The sequence below is a fragment of the Thunnus albacares genome, chromosome 5 (assembly GCF_914725855.1).
Source record: "Thunnus albacares chromosome 5, fThuAlb1.1, whole genome shotgun sequence".
In the NCBI taxonomy this organism is placed as follows: domain Eukaryota; kingdom Metazoa; phylum Chordata; class Actinopteri; order Scombriformes; family Scombridae; genus Thunnus; species Thunnus albacares.
Window position 1 is genome coordinate 7,180,979 of NC_058110.1, and position 16,465 is coordinate 7,197,443.

The 16,465-nt window shown below is 38.9% G+C and overlaps 1 protein-coding gene across 2 annotated transcripts in view; it reads left to right on the plus strand.

The window, feature by feature from the left end:
* chchd6a (coiled-coil-helix-coiled-coil-helix domain containing 6a) overlaps positions 1 to 16,465 on the plus strand; it is an 84,831-nt gene that overhangs the window by 35,258 nt on the left and 33,108 nt on the right. For both annotated transcript variants that reach the window (XM_044352248.1, XM_044352249.1), the window contains one exon: positions 8,810 to 8,880. In XM_044352248.1, coding sequence (XP_044208183.1) covers positions 8,810 to 8,880 — 71 coding nt within the window. The remainder of the gene's footprint in view (positions 1 to 8,809; positions 8,881 to 16,465) is intronic.

Below are 16,465 nucleotides of genomic sequence, written 5' to 3' on the forward strand. Positions count from 1 at the left end.
GTCGTGCTGAAGAAAGTCCGAAGGGCAAAACCCAGGAGCTGCAACTTCCTGATGTCTTGTTGTCACCAGGAGGTTGCCAGGCAACCAGCAGGGATTCCAGGAAGTCACTTCTTCTTTTGGACCCAACCAGAGCACCGAGCCCCGGTTTGTTATTCAGGTTAAAATAGGAAGAGGCAGCAGGTCTGTCGGGAAGCTGAGTGAAGTGGAGCCTGCGGAGGAAGCACCGGTTAGCCCCGGTTTCACCTCAGGCAGATTCACTCACTGCAATGGGCGTGGAAATAAAACCAATGAATCAATAAGTACAAACACTGTTGATTTCTTCCCGTGGAGCCAACATGCAGACTATTTTGGTTCAGTAAATTTCAGCTGTCAGTCAGCCTGGTGAAGGCAGGTTAGCCGGCTGCTGGTCAGCAGCTGCTGCTGACAGACGGCCTGTTCTGTGGACAGAGACACTCAACACCTGTCGGAGGCGTTTGGGAAAGAGCGAAAGAACACCGCTGTAAAGGAAAGGGGTGTGCTAGATTTGCAACTCAAGACAAAACGAGAGAATCATTACGAAATGACAATAATAAACAATAATCGTTTTATCTCGATTATCTTGTTTTCATAATCGTTGGAAGCCAAAATCGTAATCAAAAATAAAATTCCATTATTCGCACAACCCTAATTAATGCAGTTAACTTTTTAAAATATAAAATAAAGGCAGCGAACCATTTATCTTATCTGCCAGTTATGTTTCATATTGTATTTCAGTGAAGTAAAGACAGCAGTGAATGGTTTAACACAGTATAGTGGAGAAAGAGACTGAAAATTGTGCCCCCTTTTCTATTCATTAAATCGAGAATTGATTCTGAATCGAATCAGACACCAAAGAATCGGAATTGAATCGAATTGTGAGATTCTCAAAGATTCCCACCCTTACAACTGAGTAGATAGATTTGGATTTTCCAACAGGTGACCAGAAGAAATAAAATAACTATTAAAAATGTGTTCTTTCTCTGAAACAAGCATGACCATGATTTAGCAACTTAATTATTTTCCGGAATTTTTCTGGATTACCCCTATAATCAGACAGGATGTCAACAAAATGACTTAGCATTTCTAATTGCCCTCACACATTTGTTTCTCAAGTGTCTAAAGATCTGCCAATCCGTAGAGGACTTTGAGCATCATGCTTTTGCCCATGCTACGTCCCTTAACCTTAACATCTTTGAGATTTAAGGTGTGAACCAAGGATTCGATCTGTTTTTTACTCAGTATTTCTCAAAGGGAGCATGCGTATTTGCTAAGGAGTTAAAAACATCTGTGAAATGGCTTAGGGATAAAAATTGGGTCAGGAATAGCAGATAACCTTGTGATATCATTGAGAAATAAGTCATGAAGAAAAGCCTGCTCAACAAAATGTTAAAAGTCTCTCTTTACAATAATATGTGGTGTCTTTTTTGTCTGGAATCTCTAATGCAGAAAATTGGACAATGATCACTTAAGTCTAGGGCAAACACACCGCTGGCTGTGAATTTATGTGGTTTATTCGTTAGGATTATATCTATCATGGTCGACTTTTCTGGATTTCTGGTGTCTGGCCAAGTAGGTGAAGAAATGAGCTGAGTTAAATTTAATTCAATACAATGATTTTATTTAGCCCCTCAGAGATAGAAGATAACCAGTCAAGGTTAAGGTCACCCATGAGCAGAACTTCAGAACCCTCCTACTCAGATATAAGATTTACCAATTTGTCCAAGGCACTTTGATGAGCAGACGGGGGGCGATAGGCCCCTATTACCATCATATTATTAGTAGGATTTAGAGAGACATTTAATGTTAGCAATTCAAATTATTTTTGCAGAGACAGACCATAGCACAGAGACAGCAAAAGAGTATCTCACAAAAATCACAACCGGGCAGGGGTTCAGGCACCCTTTATGCTTTGTAACGGTCAAGTGCAATGACATCATCCTTAATTTCATTAGTCAACCAGGTTTCTGTTAGTATTAAAATATCTGGTTTGGTTTATTGGACCCAGATTCTAATGGAGTCCAGTTTTGGTACCAAGCTTCTCATATTCATGTGGATTAATCCATGACCTCTGCGGTTTCGGAAGTCAAGAGGAGTATCAACTAAAGCTTGATTAGGGGCAGATATACAGCTAATGTGACATAGGTTGCAAGTATTAGCTCCCCACCAAGGCCTCCCGGGATGATACAGCCTGTCGTTGCAGACGACTGGGATTGTAGAGGCAGGAGAGTACCGACAGGGGGAGCACTGGGCAGTTATTGTAGGTGGTGGGGAAGGCAGACCGGAGCTGTCCATGTTGCAGCTGGACTTGGTGGCATTTATTTTGCAAGAGGAATTCACAAATCCAAAACTATTTGTTGACCTATTATAAAAACAAGTGTCAGGAATAGGGGACTTTATAGGGTTGCTAGAGGGTCCTGGCTCCACATGAGAGAGGAAAGAGAGGCGTGAGGAACCAACAGGACTGGCATTAGGACCCCAAGGATGTCAATAGTGGTGGGACTGGTCAGAGCGAGTGGATGTCGTGGGAGTGTTTTGGCTACCTGTCAGTGGAGCACTGGAGTGGGTGACAGAGAATGAAAGGTTTGAGGATAGTAGTTTTGCCTCCAACCACAGTATGCCATTGTTTCTCAATAACTGCTTGCATTCCCAGAAGAGATTAAAATTGTCAGTGTAGGAGATGCAGTGGGCAGTGCAGGCTGATGTGAGCCAGCTGTGTAGAGACAATAGCCTGCTGAAACGCCCAACACTGTGGCCACAGGAGGGGATGGGACCAGACACATAAATGTGCCTCACAGATTTCTTCAGAGAGCAGAACAAATGCACAGTCACTTTTCAGTAGTTAAGACTGCTCCTTACAGGTGTCAGTTGTAGCTACATGTTAAATGATTTAAGTAATGTCCGGTTCGTTTGCAAGGATCTCAATGGCTTCATCCTGCATAACACGGACAGTGGCACCCGATACAACAAGTTATTGTAGAGTTTGTTCTGACGTACCTAATGATGGATTCACATATGACCGGAGTTGTGACCTGACATGGGTGTTGTCTTGTGGGCAAGGAGCTTGTGACCCTGGAGGCAGAGCGCCGGTGTAGTCCATGGGGACCCGAAGCTGCTGGTTTAGAGGCTAGGATTTTAACTCATCAAAATAAACAGTTGGTGACGCTAATTCTCCAGTCTGCTGCCATTAAATCATTGCAGAGGAAGAGGGAGCACTGAAATGAAGTAACAAAAAGAGTGGCAGTCAAACTTCAAACAATGGAAAACTATGTGGTAAAGGTATTGGGTATGGTATTTCTGATTATATATTAATTTGAGTCAGTCACCTCATCGATCCAGATGTTTTCATCTGCTGGTGTTTTTAGTCTCTTCAGTGGAAGCTTGAGTAATGTTGGTAACATGCGTCATGTCCATCATGATTTCTTAGCTAAGTCTGTTCCCATTGCACTTTGTCACTTTTTTTTATTTTTATTGATGTACCAATTTTTCCACCTCAGCCGAGCATTATGGAGTTTTTGCGGCATTCTGACTTTTTTCTTTTTTTCTTTTATTTATGCAAATTGAAAATGTGCATAAAAACTGTTGGATAAAAGCGCTCTTTATTTGTGGTGTTTTGTTGCAGCTACTGTAATGTTAGCAGAGTTGTTAGTCAGAACAATTAACTGACTGTGTGTTCCATTAGTGACCCCTGAATGGCTACAGTACAGTAGAAGAATATAACACACACAAAAGAACAGTGCTTAAGTAGATGGGAGTACGTACATTTAGGCATATAGAGCATTGAATATGACCTAGACACATCTTCCAAAGCGCACACACACATAACGTACACACACAGGCCCCCACAGAGTCCAGGGTCAATAGTATGACACCATATAAAATTCTTTTGTGTCGCTCAGTGAATGCCGTTGCCACTGTCAGGTCAGACCAAAAGGTTAGATGGAGTGGGAGTGTGTGTGGGTTAAAAGACTGCTCCTTTTACAGTTGGATCAAAGAGCGGCATGTGTGTATGTGTGTGTGTCTGAGAGGGGTTTTTTTGCCACCCACCTACAGGCCAATATTTGTGATTTTTTTTTTGTCTATTTAAGCAACTGTGTGTATTTTCTTACAATGCAGTGTATACATGCTGTATGTGATGTCATCATGGCACAAACTGCAAGTGATAACAATAAGTCACCACATTCAGCCAGGATAGAACAATCAATGATGCTCTAATTTGAGCAATTGTGGCCTTTGTGAGTGGCTGTATATACTGATCTGCAGCTTGCAAGCTGTGTTGCCAGTTAGTTAGTAACAAAATAACATCGTTTTAATTAGCCAACAGCTGTGGAAATAAACAGTAGAAATAAATCTACCAAATGCCTCTCTAGCTTGCTTCAAGCCCTAAATGTAAGAAATCTATTCCCATTGTTGCAGGGTTGTAGCAAACATGTGTATACAGCAAGAGAGAATGGGGTACCTTTTCAGAGCTAACAAGCTTGTTGACATTCATTGACTGGGTTTTTCCTGGGTCTATGTATTTCTGCCAATATTTTGCCCATCTTAAAAAATGATGTATTCAGTGTTTCCCCTAGGGTGAGAGGTCCTGTTGGGGGGGGGCTGCCTTTCCATGGCAATGTTAGGGGAAACACTGGTGCAACCATGATGTTGGGAACCCATATTCTGGCTGAAGTCTAGTCAGGAAAACTGATCAGGTTTGACAAAAAGAGCTCAGGCATCGAGAGAAAGATGTTTGTCTGCAGCGTGGAGAGTGAGTCAACATAATGAGCAGGCAGGAAAAGAGGGAAGTGGCAATTAAGAGGCTGCAGGTGGCCCAAATAGTTGTAGTCAAAGCCCTGACTTCTGAGTGACTCAGAATTAGCCGCTCCAATTAGAGTCATTTTTTTTGATGCATGTTGTTGTGAATGTTGTATATTCTGTCTTTAAGCAAGATATGTCAACTGATCCCTGCTCACTTACTGTAAGATAGTGTATATGAGAGCATCAATTAATTCCTTGGTCAGAATGGTTGTTATTAAGGATGAAAAGGGAAGTAAATTGGAAGGTTTGGACAATGACAGGACTAAGTCACATCTGACAATGTTGCACTTTGCACTACTGCTTGAGTTAATGTTAGTTTCACAGACTGAAAGGATGAGCAGCCTCACAGCCTCGATTCCTGGAGGTCCTAATTCAGATCCTTCAATGAGATCAGTTTAAAATGATCATATAATGTGCTTGTTTAACTGGGAGATTACGACAACTATGTTCACCCATTGTCTGTAATTATACTCCACAACCGTCTACCTCCCTGCTACAGTAACTACCTGTCTGCGATTAACATGAGGAGAACAACTAGATCATTTATGTCTATGTCTGTCTCTTATTACACCTCATTCTTAATGATAATAAGACATATTTAGTAGCATTTAATTTTCATTCATTTTCATTTTTTAATAATTAATATACAGAATAAGCATATAGATTATGCATTTATAAGGGCATAGAGAGAAGATGAACAGAGACACTGAGCATGCGGTCATTTTTCATGTCAACACCACATGAAGCAGATGAATGATTCTAAACAGGCAAATATGAACAGTGCGATTTTACAAAATTAGACAATTACAATTTAAATATGAACAAACCATTTACAAGAAATTAACTGAATTGAACTTTATTGACCTGCTGTAGCCTAGCCTGAACTCAAACCTTCCTCCAGGTCTCAACGGTCGCGATGTACTCAAAATTGAAAAGGTCTGTGCATCTGCCTGCATGAGCTTGATGCCACAGAACTTGCCATCTTGTAAAGCCTTGTTGAATTTCATCTCTGCCTCACCTGGCCAATTCATCAAGTCCTCCAGGCTAGCTAGGGCCTTAAGTTGTGTTTCTAATGCCTCGTTACAGCCAACCTGTGATTTCTCTGCATGCTTTACCATTGCCATGCTCTGGTTGACCACCCTTGAAGCTTTGATGTGGCTATGGCTACTTTTGTGTAGCCATAGCCACATAGCCATGTGTCATTCAATGCCGATTTTCTGTATTGTCGTGCACCTTTGGACAGATCCCATTACTCATGTTAGCTTTTCTACAGAACATTTTGCTATCTTCCCTCTCAGTCACGTGAACTCCCGCTCCCACTGAACCTGTTGCTCCCTCTTGACCTCCTTGCTGCCACTTGCTTGGCCTGTAACATTAGCTGCCACTGGCTGATAAATGTTATCAGTATTACTTGCTTGTCCTTCATCCTCCATCACATCAAATCCCTCTTTTTTCACCTAGTTTATGAATGCCATCACAATTATTGGGCTTTTTAAAGAACCTTTGGACACTTAGCTGCTGTGACATCTTGCAACGGTATGTAGCGATGTAGCCTTCCAATGCGATGGCTAAAGCCAGCTAGACAATGAGGTCATGGACATGAGATCAAAGACAAGACTAGACAGTAGCTGATTAATATGCACACTCGCCACCAACTGGACAGGGGTGTGAATTACTTTAAGTTACGGTAGATTGCCCTCAGTCTTCTAATCTGTCAAAATGATGGACGGCCTTCAGATTTTTCCATCATTGTTAAAAAAATTGAGTCAATGACAGAAAATATTCGGTTAACGCAACCTCAGCTCTGTTGGTCAGTCACAGCCAACTCCTTATTTTGTGGTTTGTGGTTTGTTGTCTTGAAAACTTTGACCAAATGCAAAATGTATAAACACCAGCATGCAGAGAGTGAACATATTAATCCAGCAACAGCAAAGATTTATTTTTTGTTGTCTCACCAATGTGAGATGAACTAATAAGGATTTTGATATCATTTTGGAGTGAAGGCACCAATATTTTTGCTGTAATACTTTATGATGAACAGAAGGAAGGGGAGGGCGGTGACTGTACAGTGGTAATATAAAAAGTGAGAGAGACAGCAGATGACAGCTGCTAGATCAGAAACTCGGCAAACACCCCATTATTTAGTGTGTGTCAATGGCAACCAATGATGCCACTCTCATTGCTTCATCCTGCTGAGTAAGGTAAAAGGAAAATTCATCCTACATTTTGTCCAGTTTGTCTCAACAAACATTTCCTGCCCTTGTTCTCTGTTAGTCAAACCCCACGATTTATCTCTTTATTGTCTTTTTGACAAGACTTACACATGTTCACAAAAACACCTGAGGCCAGATGTATTGTATAAATAACATAAATCCCCAAAAAACCTTCTCACAGATGAACGTGTATTCATAAAAACGGAATATGCAGTAAAAATGTGTACATCTCCACATACCTCACACCAGAAGTAATCTGGTTGTGTAGATGGAGCCAAGGATAATATGATAAAGTTGAGATGGAGAAATGAGAAATTGGTAGCTAATTGCATTGATTTTATGATGGGTAAAATGTCTATCGAAGGTGGAAATATAAACTTAATTTTGATGTGTTACTTTTGTTGTTGTTGTGCATGGTCGCACACGCGCTGCTCTGGCATTATTAGTAGAACCTTGCCAATGCCAATAAAAGTTTATGAATTCATCTCTGTTCTTTTCATTCCCAGGTCTAAAGATTGGTGAAGCAGACAGATGTATTGATATGTTAATGAGCCCAATCCAACCTTAAGTGGTCAGGGCAAAGGCTTTTACCCCATAAAATCCCTGTTCACATATCCTCTCTTCTCTTGCCTCTGCCATTTCTCTGTCTTTATTTCTCTCTTACCTCCCTTCAAGCTTTTTTTCTCCTCTTCTTTCCCCATCATCCTTCCCTCTCCAGCTGGTCCAGTTTGCTGGTTAAATATTTGGAGGGGGATACTGGGTGCTGGAAGGCCTAAGCTAGGAGGATCAGCAGAGGAGAGGCTGCAGTTGTTGTGGATTAGCTGCTTGTTTTATCATAATACCACTGCCTGCTTGCCTGGGGTTTGGTGCTCGCCGGGCAAGCTGCAAAGTCAGAAATCACAATTTCTTAAAAAATGTATGAGTAATGCAACTCATTACTGCTGAGCTTTAGTTTCACTAGAAGAGGCTGGAATCCCCAAAACCTTCCTAGGGATGAAAATACAACTTCACAACTTATTCTTCATACCGTAAGTTTTGTGTGAAAATAATGTTAGTGAATGGGGGCCTAGGGTCTCCTGTGTGGTTTTCTTTATGGTTTATAAAATCTGGAAGGCACAAAATGGAAAAGAGAAAGACAGGAGACAAGGAAGGTGCTGTAGATGAGGGAGAGACAGATGAAGAAATGCAGCACAGAAAAGAAATCTCTTGGTCATATGTGAGGACAGTCTTTATTATCTTTATGGATGCTCTTATCAGTTGATAGAGACAGAAGGGAGGGAGTGTGTTTAGGATGTTGTATGTATGCTCACAGTGCAGGATAACGTCACTGTTAAACATATGTTGTTAACATATACAGGAAGTGAAACTTTTTTTTATTTGACAAGCATATATTTTTTGTCTCACTCATCTGGTAAAATGTCCAACCAGGACAAGACATCACATTTGTAGTTGTCAGAAAGAAACCCATTTATCACACATCTCAGGTTGGATCTCAGGTGCAACTGTGGTCGTGTTTGCGGGCACAAAACTGGATGAAAAGCTTTACGACATGAAGCTGATGCTCAAAAATCTGATTCTGAGTCTCTAATTTATGAACATATGAAACTATAAATAAACATTACACATAAAAAAAAATCTTTAAAAACCCAATTTCCATTTACAAACACACTTACTATCCAGAAAAAGGACACACTAATGCACACATTAAAAAATGTTAAAATTCTTAGCTAATGCTTTCTATTTGTGTCCTCCTGTGTTGTTTTATGTGTGTGTGTTTTCAGAATTTGGAAAGATTTGAACAGAGCAAGGAGCAATTCCACCAAGCTGCCTCCAAGACGGAAGTGAACATGAGGTAAAACACACACACACACACAAACTAATTTGCGATTCCAAAAGTAAGAACATATTATTCCCCGGGGGCCTCTAAAACACACCCACCGACTCACACATCTACATGGGCATGCACACAGCAGACTAATAAGCAGCAGTAGATAGGGATCTCCTCTTTTCCTCATTTTTTAACCAGTTAAATGCATGCATTCTCTAGAGCAAACCTGACTAATGTGATAAGTGTTTTAATTGGCTGCTTTAATTAAGCTGAGTTTAACAATACCCTATTTCCCCATCCTCGCTTCTCACTGTGGACTTGTAATGAGCCACAGCTAGGGAAAAGGTAGCTAATTATTGCCACTGCAGTGTAGTCTGTAAAACACCCAACTGTAATTCAAATTAGAGACCTGGCCTTGACTTGCTATGAAATTTTGTGTCACACCAGTAACGGGGCTTTCCCATGGCAAATCTCATCAGTAGAGCTACCAAAAGCTAGACTTATGTATTTATGGGTGGAAAAAAATAATAAATCCTGCAAAACACTTCATCTCCTTCAGGATGTCCTTATTCCTTATGGTAAGTTTTAGCTTGAGAACAGATTTTGATCGTGAAGAGGATCTGTTTGTTTCTAATGTGGAATTTAAATTTTTTTTCAAATTAAAATTAAAATCCTGCCTTTCTACAATTTGAATCTTGTTATCGTAGTTTTGTGCATCAGTCCAAATGGTGATAATAAACAGAAAGGCGAGTCACGAGCAGTCAGAAGATCATACAATGTAGTTGCTGTTGTTGTGCAGTTTATCTTTGCAATGAGGATTTATTACAGACATTTTGGGCGCATTTCCTTTTCAGTTTTACCTCCCAAAATAAATCCATCCATTTTCATCTGCTTATCCGCTAACACAAGTTAACACAAGGACGTTCTTCTCTCTAGACACATCCAATCTGCCTGTTGAGCATATGTCCCATCTTACCATCACTCATGAAGAAGATAGAAATATTTACAACTTGTTCATTTGTCTCACTTTCAAAGTCAGTGGTTTAGATTATTAGCAAAAAGGTTTGGGTTGTTTGTAGTCGTTTTGTGATGTGAGAGTTTGTGTTTGCCGGACTTTATTGTAGTGTGTTCTCGAATTTCAGCAATTAGGCTACTTTGTTGAGTACAGTGTTTTTAAAACCAACAGAAATGATGGCCAAAACTACAAGAATAAAATCCAAGTTGTTGTCAACCAGACATATTATTAAAAAATTACATGTATAAGAAATTCAGTCTGCAGGTTAGATGAGTTGAGCAAATGAGAAATAATGAATAACACCTGTTCCAAAGTACAGAGTATAGCATACAAATACAGGGATTGAATTTTAAACAGTGATGTATGGTCAGATAATCCTACCTGGAAGAATAAAAACTAACAGACAAAATAGCTCCTGTTTTCCACAGAACACATGATCATCACCACGACTGTATATACACACAAAGCACTGCACTTGAGTCCTATGCCTGATGAGAACAAGACGCTTTGGGCTTTCCCCCATCCTCACTCATACCGACTGTACATGCACGACTCATTGTGTTTCAGCCGTGTAGTTAATTCACCTTTTACATGGTAATCTGGAGTGACTGAACACTGTTATCAGAAGCTTAGCAATATGAGATCCACAGTACATTCAGATTTACAGCTACGCCATCATGTTTTTGATCTCTTCTGACGCTGAAGACCAGGTGATCTTACCTCTGGGGAATACTGTACAGTAATACCTCTAATCCTCTGCTTGTTGGGATGGTGTGTGTGTGTGTAGGGGGGAAGTAGGGTATTCCAAAGTGTTTTATCAGAGAAGATGAAAGGATCCACGCTTCCTGCGCCACCTTTATGGTCAATTATACGCTGCTGTTATAGGTTTTAGAGAGTGGATTAGGCTCTCATTCATTCTGTAATCCAATCTAACCCGAACCTCCGGGGAATTCAGTAGTTTTACTTTAATGAGTGGATTAAGGTGTGAGGGTAAAGGTGTATCTGTGTGTTTGGTGACAAAACATGCAAAATAAATGGGGTGGGCTTGATGTGGATCTGCATACTTCAGTGGTTACAACTTCTTCTAGAGCCCTCAAATTCTGCAAATATATATTTATACATAATATCAATATATAAATGACTCTGTAACCTAACTTTTTCATTTTCAACCAGAAGAGCATATGGTTCATGGTCTGCCCTCCTGTTGATGTGCATATAAGTATGTGTAACTTCTAAATATGTGATCAGAAAGTCTGGAAAAGTTAAAAAAAAGTTTCATCTTTTCTGATGAAATCATAGGTGACATAATAAATAGTTTCTCAGCTAGTATGTAGCACTATGCAAACTGTCTCAACTTAATGTAGAGGCCTAATTAGACACCCTGTTAAATACATAGGTTATGATTGAAATTAACACAGAACATAATTTCATGATTTTTTTTTTTAAATCCCCCTCTGCTCAAAAATTCACTTGGATGTTTGACCTTCACTGTGCAGAATTGCCACTAAAAGACTGTTTTCACAGTAATCTCATGAAAGTGGAAATTTTCTCTGTGGTCACCTTAAATCTGAGTTTAAGACGTGTATTTGTGAGCATAATTTATGACATCACAACTAGTTTGGAAGCTTGTGAAATGAAAAATATTGGCATATTCATTGATTCTGGATTTTTTCTGGAGGGAAAAAGGATGGATTTTAAGAATTATTATTATTAACCTGGCAATTTAACCTTTTTTATGGAAAAACAAGTATTTTTATACATATATCTTAATCTTAACGTATATTTTAAAAGCTGTCTGGAGGGGATCTTTAAAGTCCTCCTCCGCTCACAAATATGTTTTCTTCTTGTTCCTACAGTTGAATGTTTAAGCTTCACTGCGCAGAATGATGTATGTGCAGAGTTTGACCCTAGAAGGCTGTTTTCACATTCATCGGCTGAAAAGTGAAACGTTTCTCTGTGCTCATTGAAAATACGAGGTCACATACACTGAGAATGGACTTTACAGTGAAGTAAGAGACATCTTGTGTCCAATGGTTAAACTTCTGAAATGAAATATATTTACATATTAATAGATTCTGGAATGTTTAATGACAGAGAAGGAGTGGATGTAATTTTAAGGATTTTAACAAGATAATGGAACTTTTTTCGTGGAAAAAACATAACAGAAACTCAAATTAGAGTATTTTATATACATCTTAAAACATGTCTGGAGGGGATCTTTATATTAATTATAACATATTTGAACATCATGTCCTCAGATAGTTGAATTGAATGCATCACTGGCTCATCACCTCAGCTATGCAAACTCTTATTCCTGCTATCAATCACATTATTCAGAAAATTCCTACATGCTTAATAAGGGAAACCATGTATTTTATCACCTAGGGTAGCAGCAATCCAAAAAACAAAAAAGGATCTCTCAATAATCTGGCCCTAGTTATTTTTTTTCTTGATATATAAAATTAAAAATGTTATTTGCATCATAGCAAGATCTTTTTGAAAATTTGTCAATGAGATTAGAGCGTTGTCCAGTTGTCTTTGGATGAAGGGTGTTTGGATGTCAGTGAATACAAGTCACCCTCACTACAAAAATTGCCAATTATAAAAATATTGTTTTATATCTTCATTAACCTTGAAAAAAGTGAAAATGTATAAATATGTTGCGAGCTTTAACTGTATCCAGTTCAGCTAAGGTTTGCGTGAGAGTTGTTTTCAGCTAGAGTGTTATAACAGAGAGAAAAAGATCTGAGAGTAACCGACATGCTAAATTATTTATGTATGAAAAGCAACAGAAAGTGCCATGTTCAGACATTTCAGATATCAGAACTATTGAGTGAGTCTGTGGGAAACTTCAGACAGACTCTGGTTTTATTTTGTAAACTTTTTTGCATGAAGTTTCTCTCGGTGCTTAGCTGTAGAACAAAGCTAGTGTAAAATAAGATGTGGTTGACTCCAAAACCTCCTGGCTGCACTGTCTGTGTCAGTCTGTGTTCTGTACAAGTATGTGTGTGTGTGTGTGTGTGTATATATGCATATGTGTGTGAGTGTGTGATGTGTTAATCCACAGTTTAATCCTTGGAGCAAAAAGGGCTTTGGCAGCCAGCACTCTGGAGTTTGAGGGAACCAGAGAGCACATGGCCAGTGTGTCATCGTCTCCCGTGTGTGTGTGTGTGTGTGTGTAAGAGAGAGAGAGTGAGAGAAAGATAAGACGAGAGAGGTTGAGAGAAACATTGGGATGGGGAGAGAGAGATGGACTGCAACTTGTAGCACTCTAAAATGTCAAACTCAATGAGGCATGAGTAACTTCAGTAACTTCTCTGTCTCTCTCTGTCTTTGCATGGCTTTATTTGTCCAAAACCTTCAAACTTACTTTGAATTTTATCTATCGGTGCCAGTAATGAGAATAAATGGTTAAATTCACATATTATTCATATATACTGTTGGATTTCTAAACTCACAAGGAATGATAATGTATACTGTAGATAAACAGTAAAGAAGAAAATGTTAGGCAGCTGTTACCAAACTTCTATCCAAAATTTTATTATTTTTAAACCTCCAACAACAGATTTTTTTGGCCACTTGGGGGCACCAATTAAGTTGATATGGTAAATTCTGCTAGCTCATGTAAACATCCAGCAGTTATGAAGCAACATTATCATTCATTTGGAGTCATGTTTTTGTCCACTTGGTGAACGACAGTCCAATAATCACCCTCCTTTAGCTCTGTTTTTGGTCTCTAGCAACTTGTGAGAATAATATCTGGCTCTTTATCTGCTAAATGCTCCACTATGTTCACCAGCCAGTTGCTAACTGTGTCTGTTTGCTGTTTGGTGCTGAGCAATTAGTGTACAGGGTGCTTTTAGAACTGCTTACAGCTCTAAAAGCTTACAGCATACAGCTGCCTGCTGCAGCTGAAAACAACACTATGAAAGCAGTGAAAGTGAACCAAAACAGTAAAGTTGCAGCCGGACAGCTAATCAATGAGCTGAAACTCACTATAAAGTTCTGTAAAGCAGAAGGGAGCTGCAGAGTCGGGTGATAAGCCCTCCCATCTTACAGGAATCCTTTAGAAATAACAGGTTTGCAGGGTTTGTGATTGATTGGCAATATGACTTCAAAACTCAATTGAGCTTGCAGCTGTAATCTTCATCATAGCACCAGGGATAACTTTAAATCTATACCAATGTATCTCCCATTTATGTTGTTCAGTCAAATGCCCTAAAACCTTTGTTAACACCAGTGGTTGCTTGTGATTATTTACCTGGTTGGGACTTTAGGCACTGAAACTTGATCTGAGATACAGTTTTGAAGCAATAGTAAGTTATTAGCTCTGAAACAAACAGAAACATGATTTCTGCAACAGTTCAGATACTTTGCTTCATGACTGATGGAGCATTGAACCTGTACCTTCTATTGTTCGACTGCCACAAAGAAGAAGATACTTCTTAGCAATGCTCTGTGGCAGCAGGCCTCTCTGGAACTGGCCTACACTGTAGCAGATATTTCTATGCATAACTGATGATGGCATTTTGCATTTGCCAATTTGACAGGGTTTACCTAGCTGTGGGATTACAGATTACAGAGTGACAGAGACATGAGGGTGGAAACAGTTATCTTTTTAGTCTAGATACATTTTGTGTGTGAGGGAGACAGCTACTTCTTCAGGGCTGAAAGTAATAGAATGAGAGCGAGACGCAGACAGACTTGGCAGATCCCCATGTCAAAGTGCTCAATGCATTTTAACAAGGCCAGCTGTTACAGAAGTAGTCGAACTAGCCTTAACCCTAGAACCACCAGGGGTCGCTATATACCTAAAACCACCAACTGGTAAAATTTATTAGTGTGCCTGGCTAGCACATTTCTAATACTAAAAAATGAACTGTCATTGTATTAAGGCATTGTTTGTTTGATCATCTCTTTAACTTAAAGAGCACTAATCGCTTTGCAGGTCATCAGTATAAATCAGTCTAAAATGACACTGAAAATGTATTAGAGGGAAATATTTGCATATTTGGGTTTTGAGATATTATTATAAAATGACATTCATCACATAATGAGATAAACCATGTTATTATTACCAAAGTAGCCTAAAAAGACCCAAAAGACAATAATGATTAATAATAATAAACAACCACCACACTTATGGGTGATTTAATGTTACAACAAAATCGACATGACAAAGTCAAGCACACAATTTCACCTAATCAATTATTAATTTAGGCATTTCAACAATGTGTGAATAAGAGAACATCACCAAAAAACTTGAGGTAACCATTAAAGATTTTTTATTTATAACGTCATAACACAAATATTTATTTCTCTTTGGGTTCCATTAATAAAACAGAGTAAGACAACAGGCAAATCAGGCTAAATAGCCTATAAACAATAAACAGTAACATGGCAAAACAAAAATGAATGAATGATCAATTAATTCAAAATAAGTTTTGCACACAGTGAACATTTGTAAGTAGGCTGAATCATCTTCATTTGAACACTACGTGTCCCTAAAACACACTTTGAGCAGACATTCAGCATCTTGATTTTGCATTTTCCACACACAGCTTTCCTGCACTTCAGGCATTTGGCGAAGTTTTTTTTTTCGCTGGTTAATTATGACTTGATGTAGTTGTCAGATCACGCACTCCAACGAATGCTGTTGCCTAGCAACTTGGAATGTTTAAACATAAACCACTTCAAAATAAATGCACTTCATATACAGGTAACTTTTACCCAGTGGTAATTATAAGTATAAATGCATGTGTTCTAAATCTGGAATCATCTTCACTGTTTTTAACAATAAGGGGAGCTGTACAACATTATTTTAGGAAAAGTCAAAGACTGGGGGACATAAATATTTTATTAAAACGTAGTAACATACAAGTAAAAAACTGCCATGGGGAAATTTTACCCTATGGTGGTTCTAGTGTTAATAGCCAGCCTTTGTCAGATCCTGCACGTCCGTATGAGAGTATAGCAGCCACAGAGATCACTCAGTGATACGACTGGAAACATTGACAAGCCAAGTCCAGAGTGCAAGTTAAAAAGCACACTACTCGGCAATTGTTGCTGTGCGCTAAGAGAAAAGCTAACCAAAAACATGATGTTTGCTTCACTGAATTCTGACCCAGTTTACTTTCAAATGTGTACATGTCAAGCCACTGAACTTTCAACTGGCTGTTCAACAAGAACAGTTATATAGCAACCTGTTTTCAATGGAGAGGGAAAAAGTGTTCAAGAAAAACTGATGATATCAAATGAACTATAATCTGCTTTTATTTACAGTCAACACAACACAGGCCATGACAGGTTATGACTACTGTATTTCAAGAATTTCCTGAATCTGGCCTGACAAACTTGCACAAGCTCTTCTCATAAATAAATATAGGAGTTTTTAAAATAAATATTGTTGCTTGGATACAAACACTGGTGAAACTCGAATGAATTCAAATAGATATACAGAAACTGTTTTGTTTTTTGTTAAAAACATTTGTCTCATAGACTAATATACACATAAATATGTTAAATATTTTACATTTCTACTTACAGTGAGCATGAAAAGTGCTTTTCTGCATTGCACTTTATCAAGTATCACTG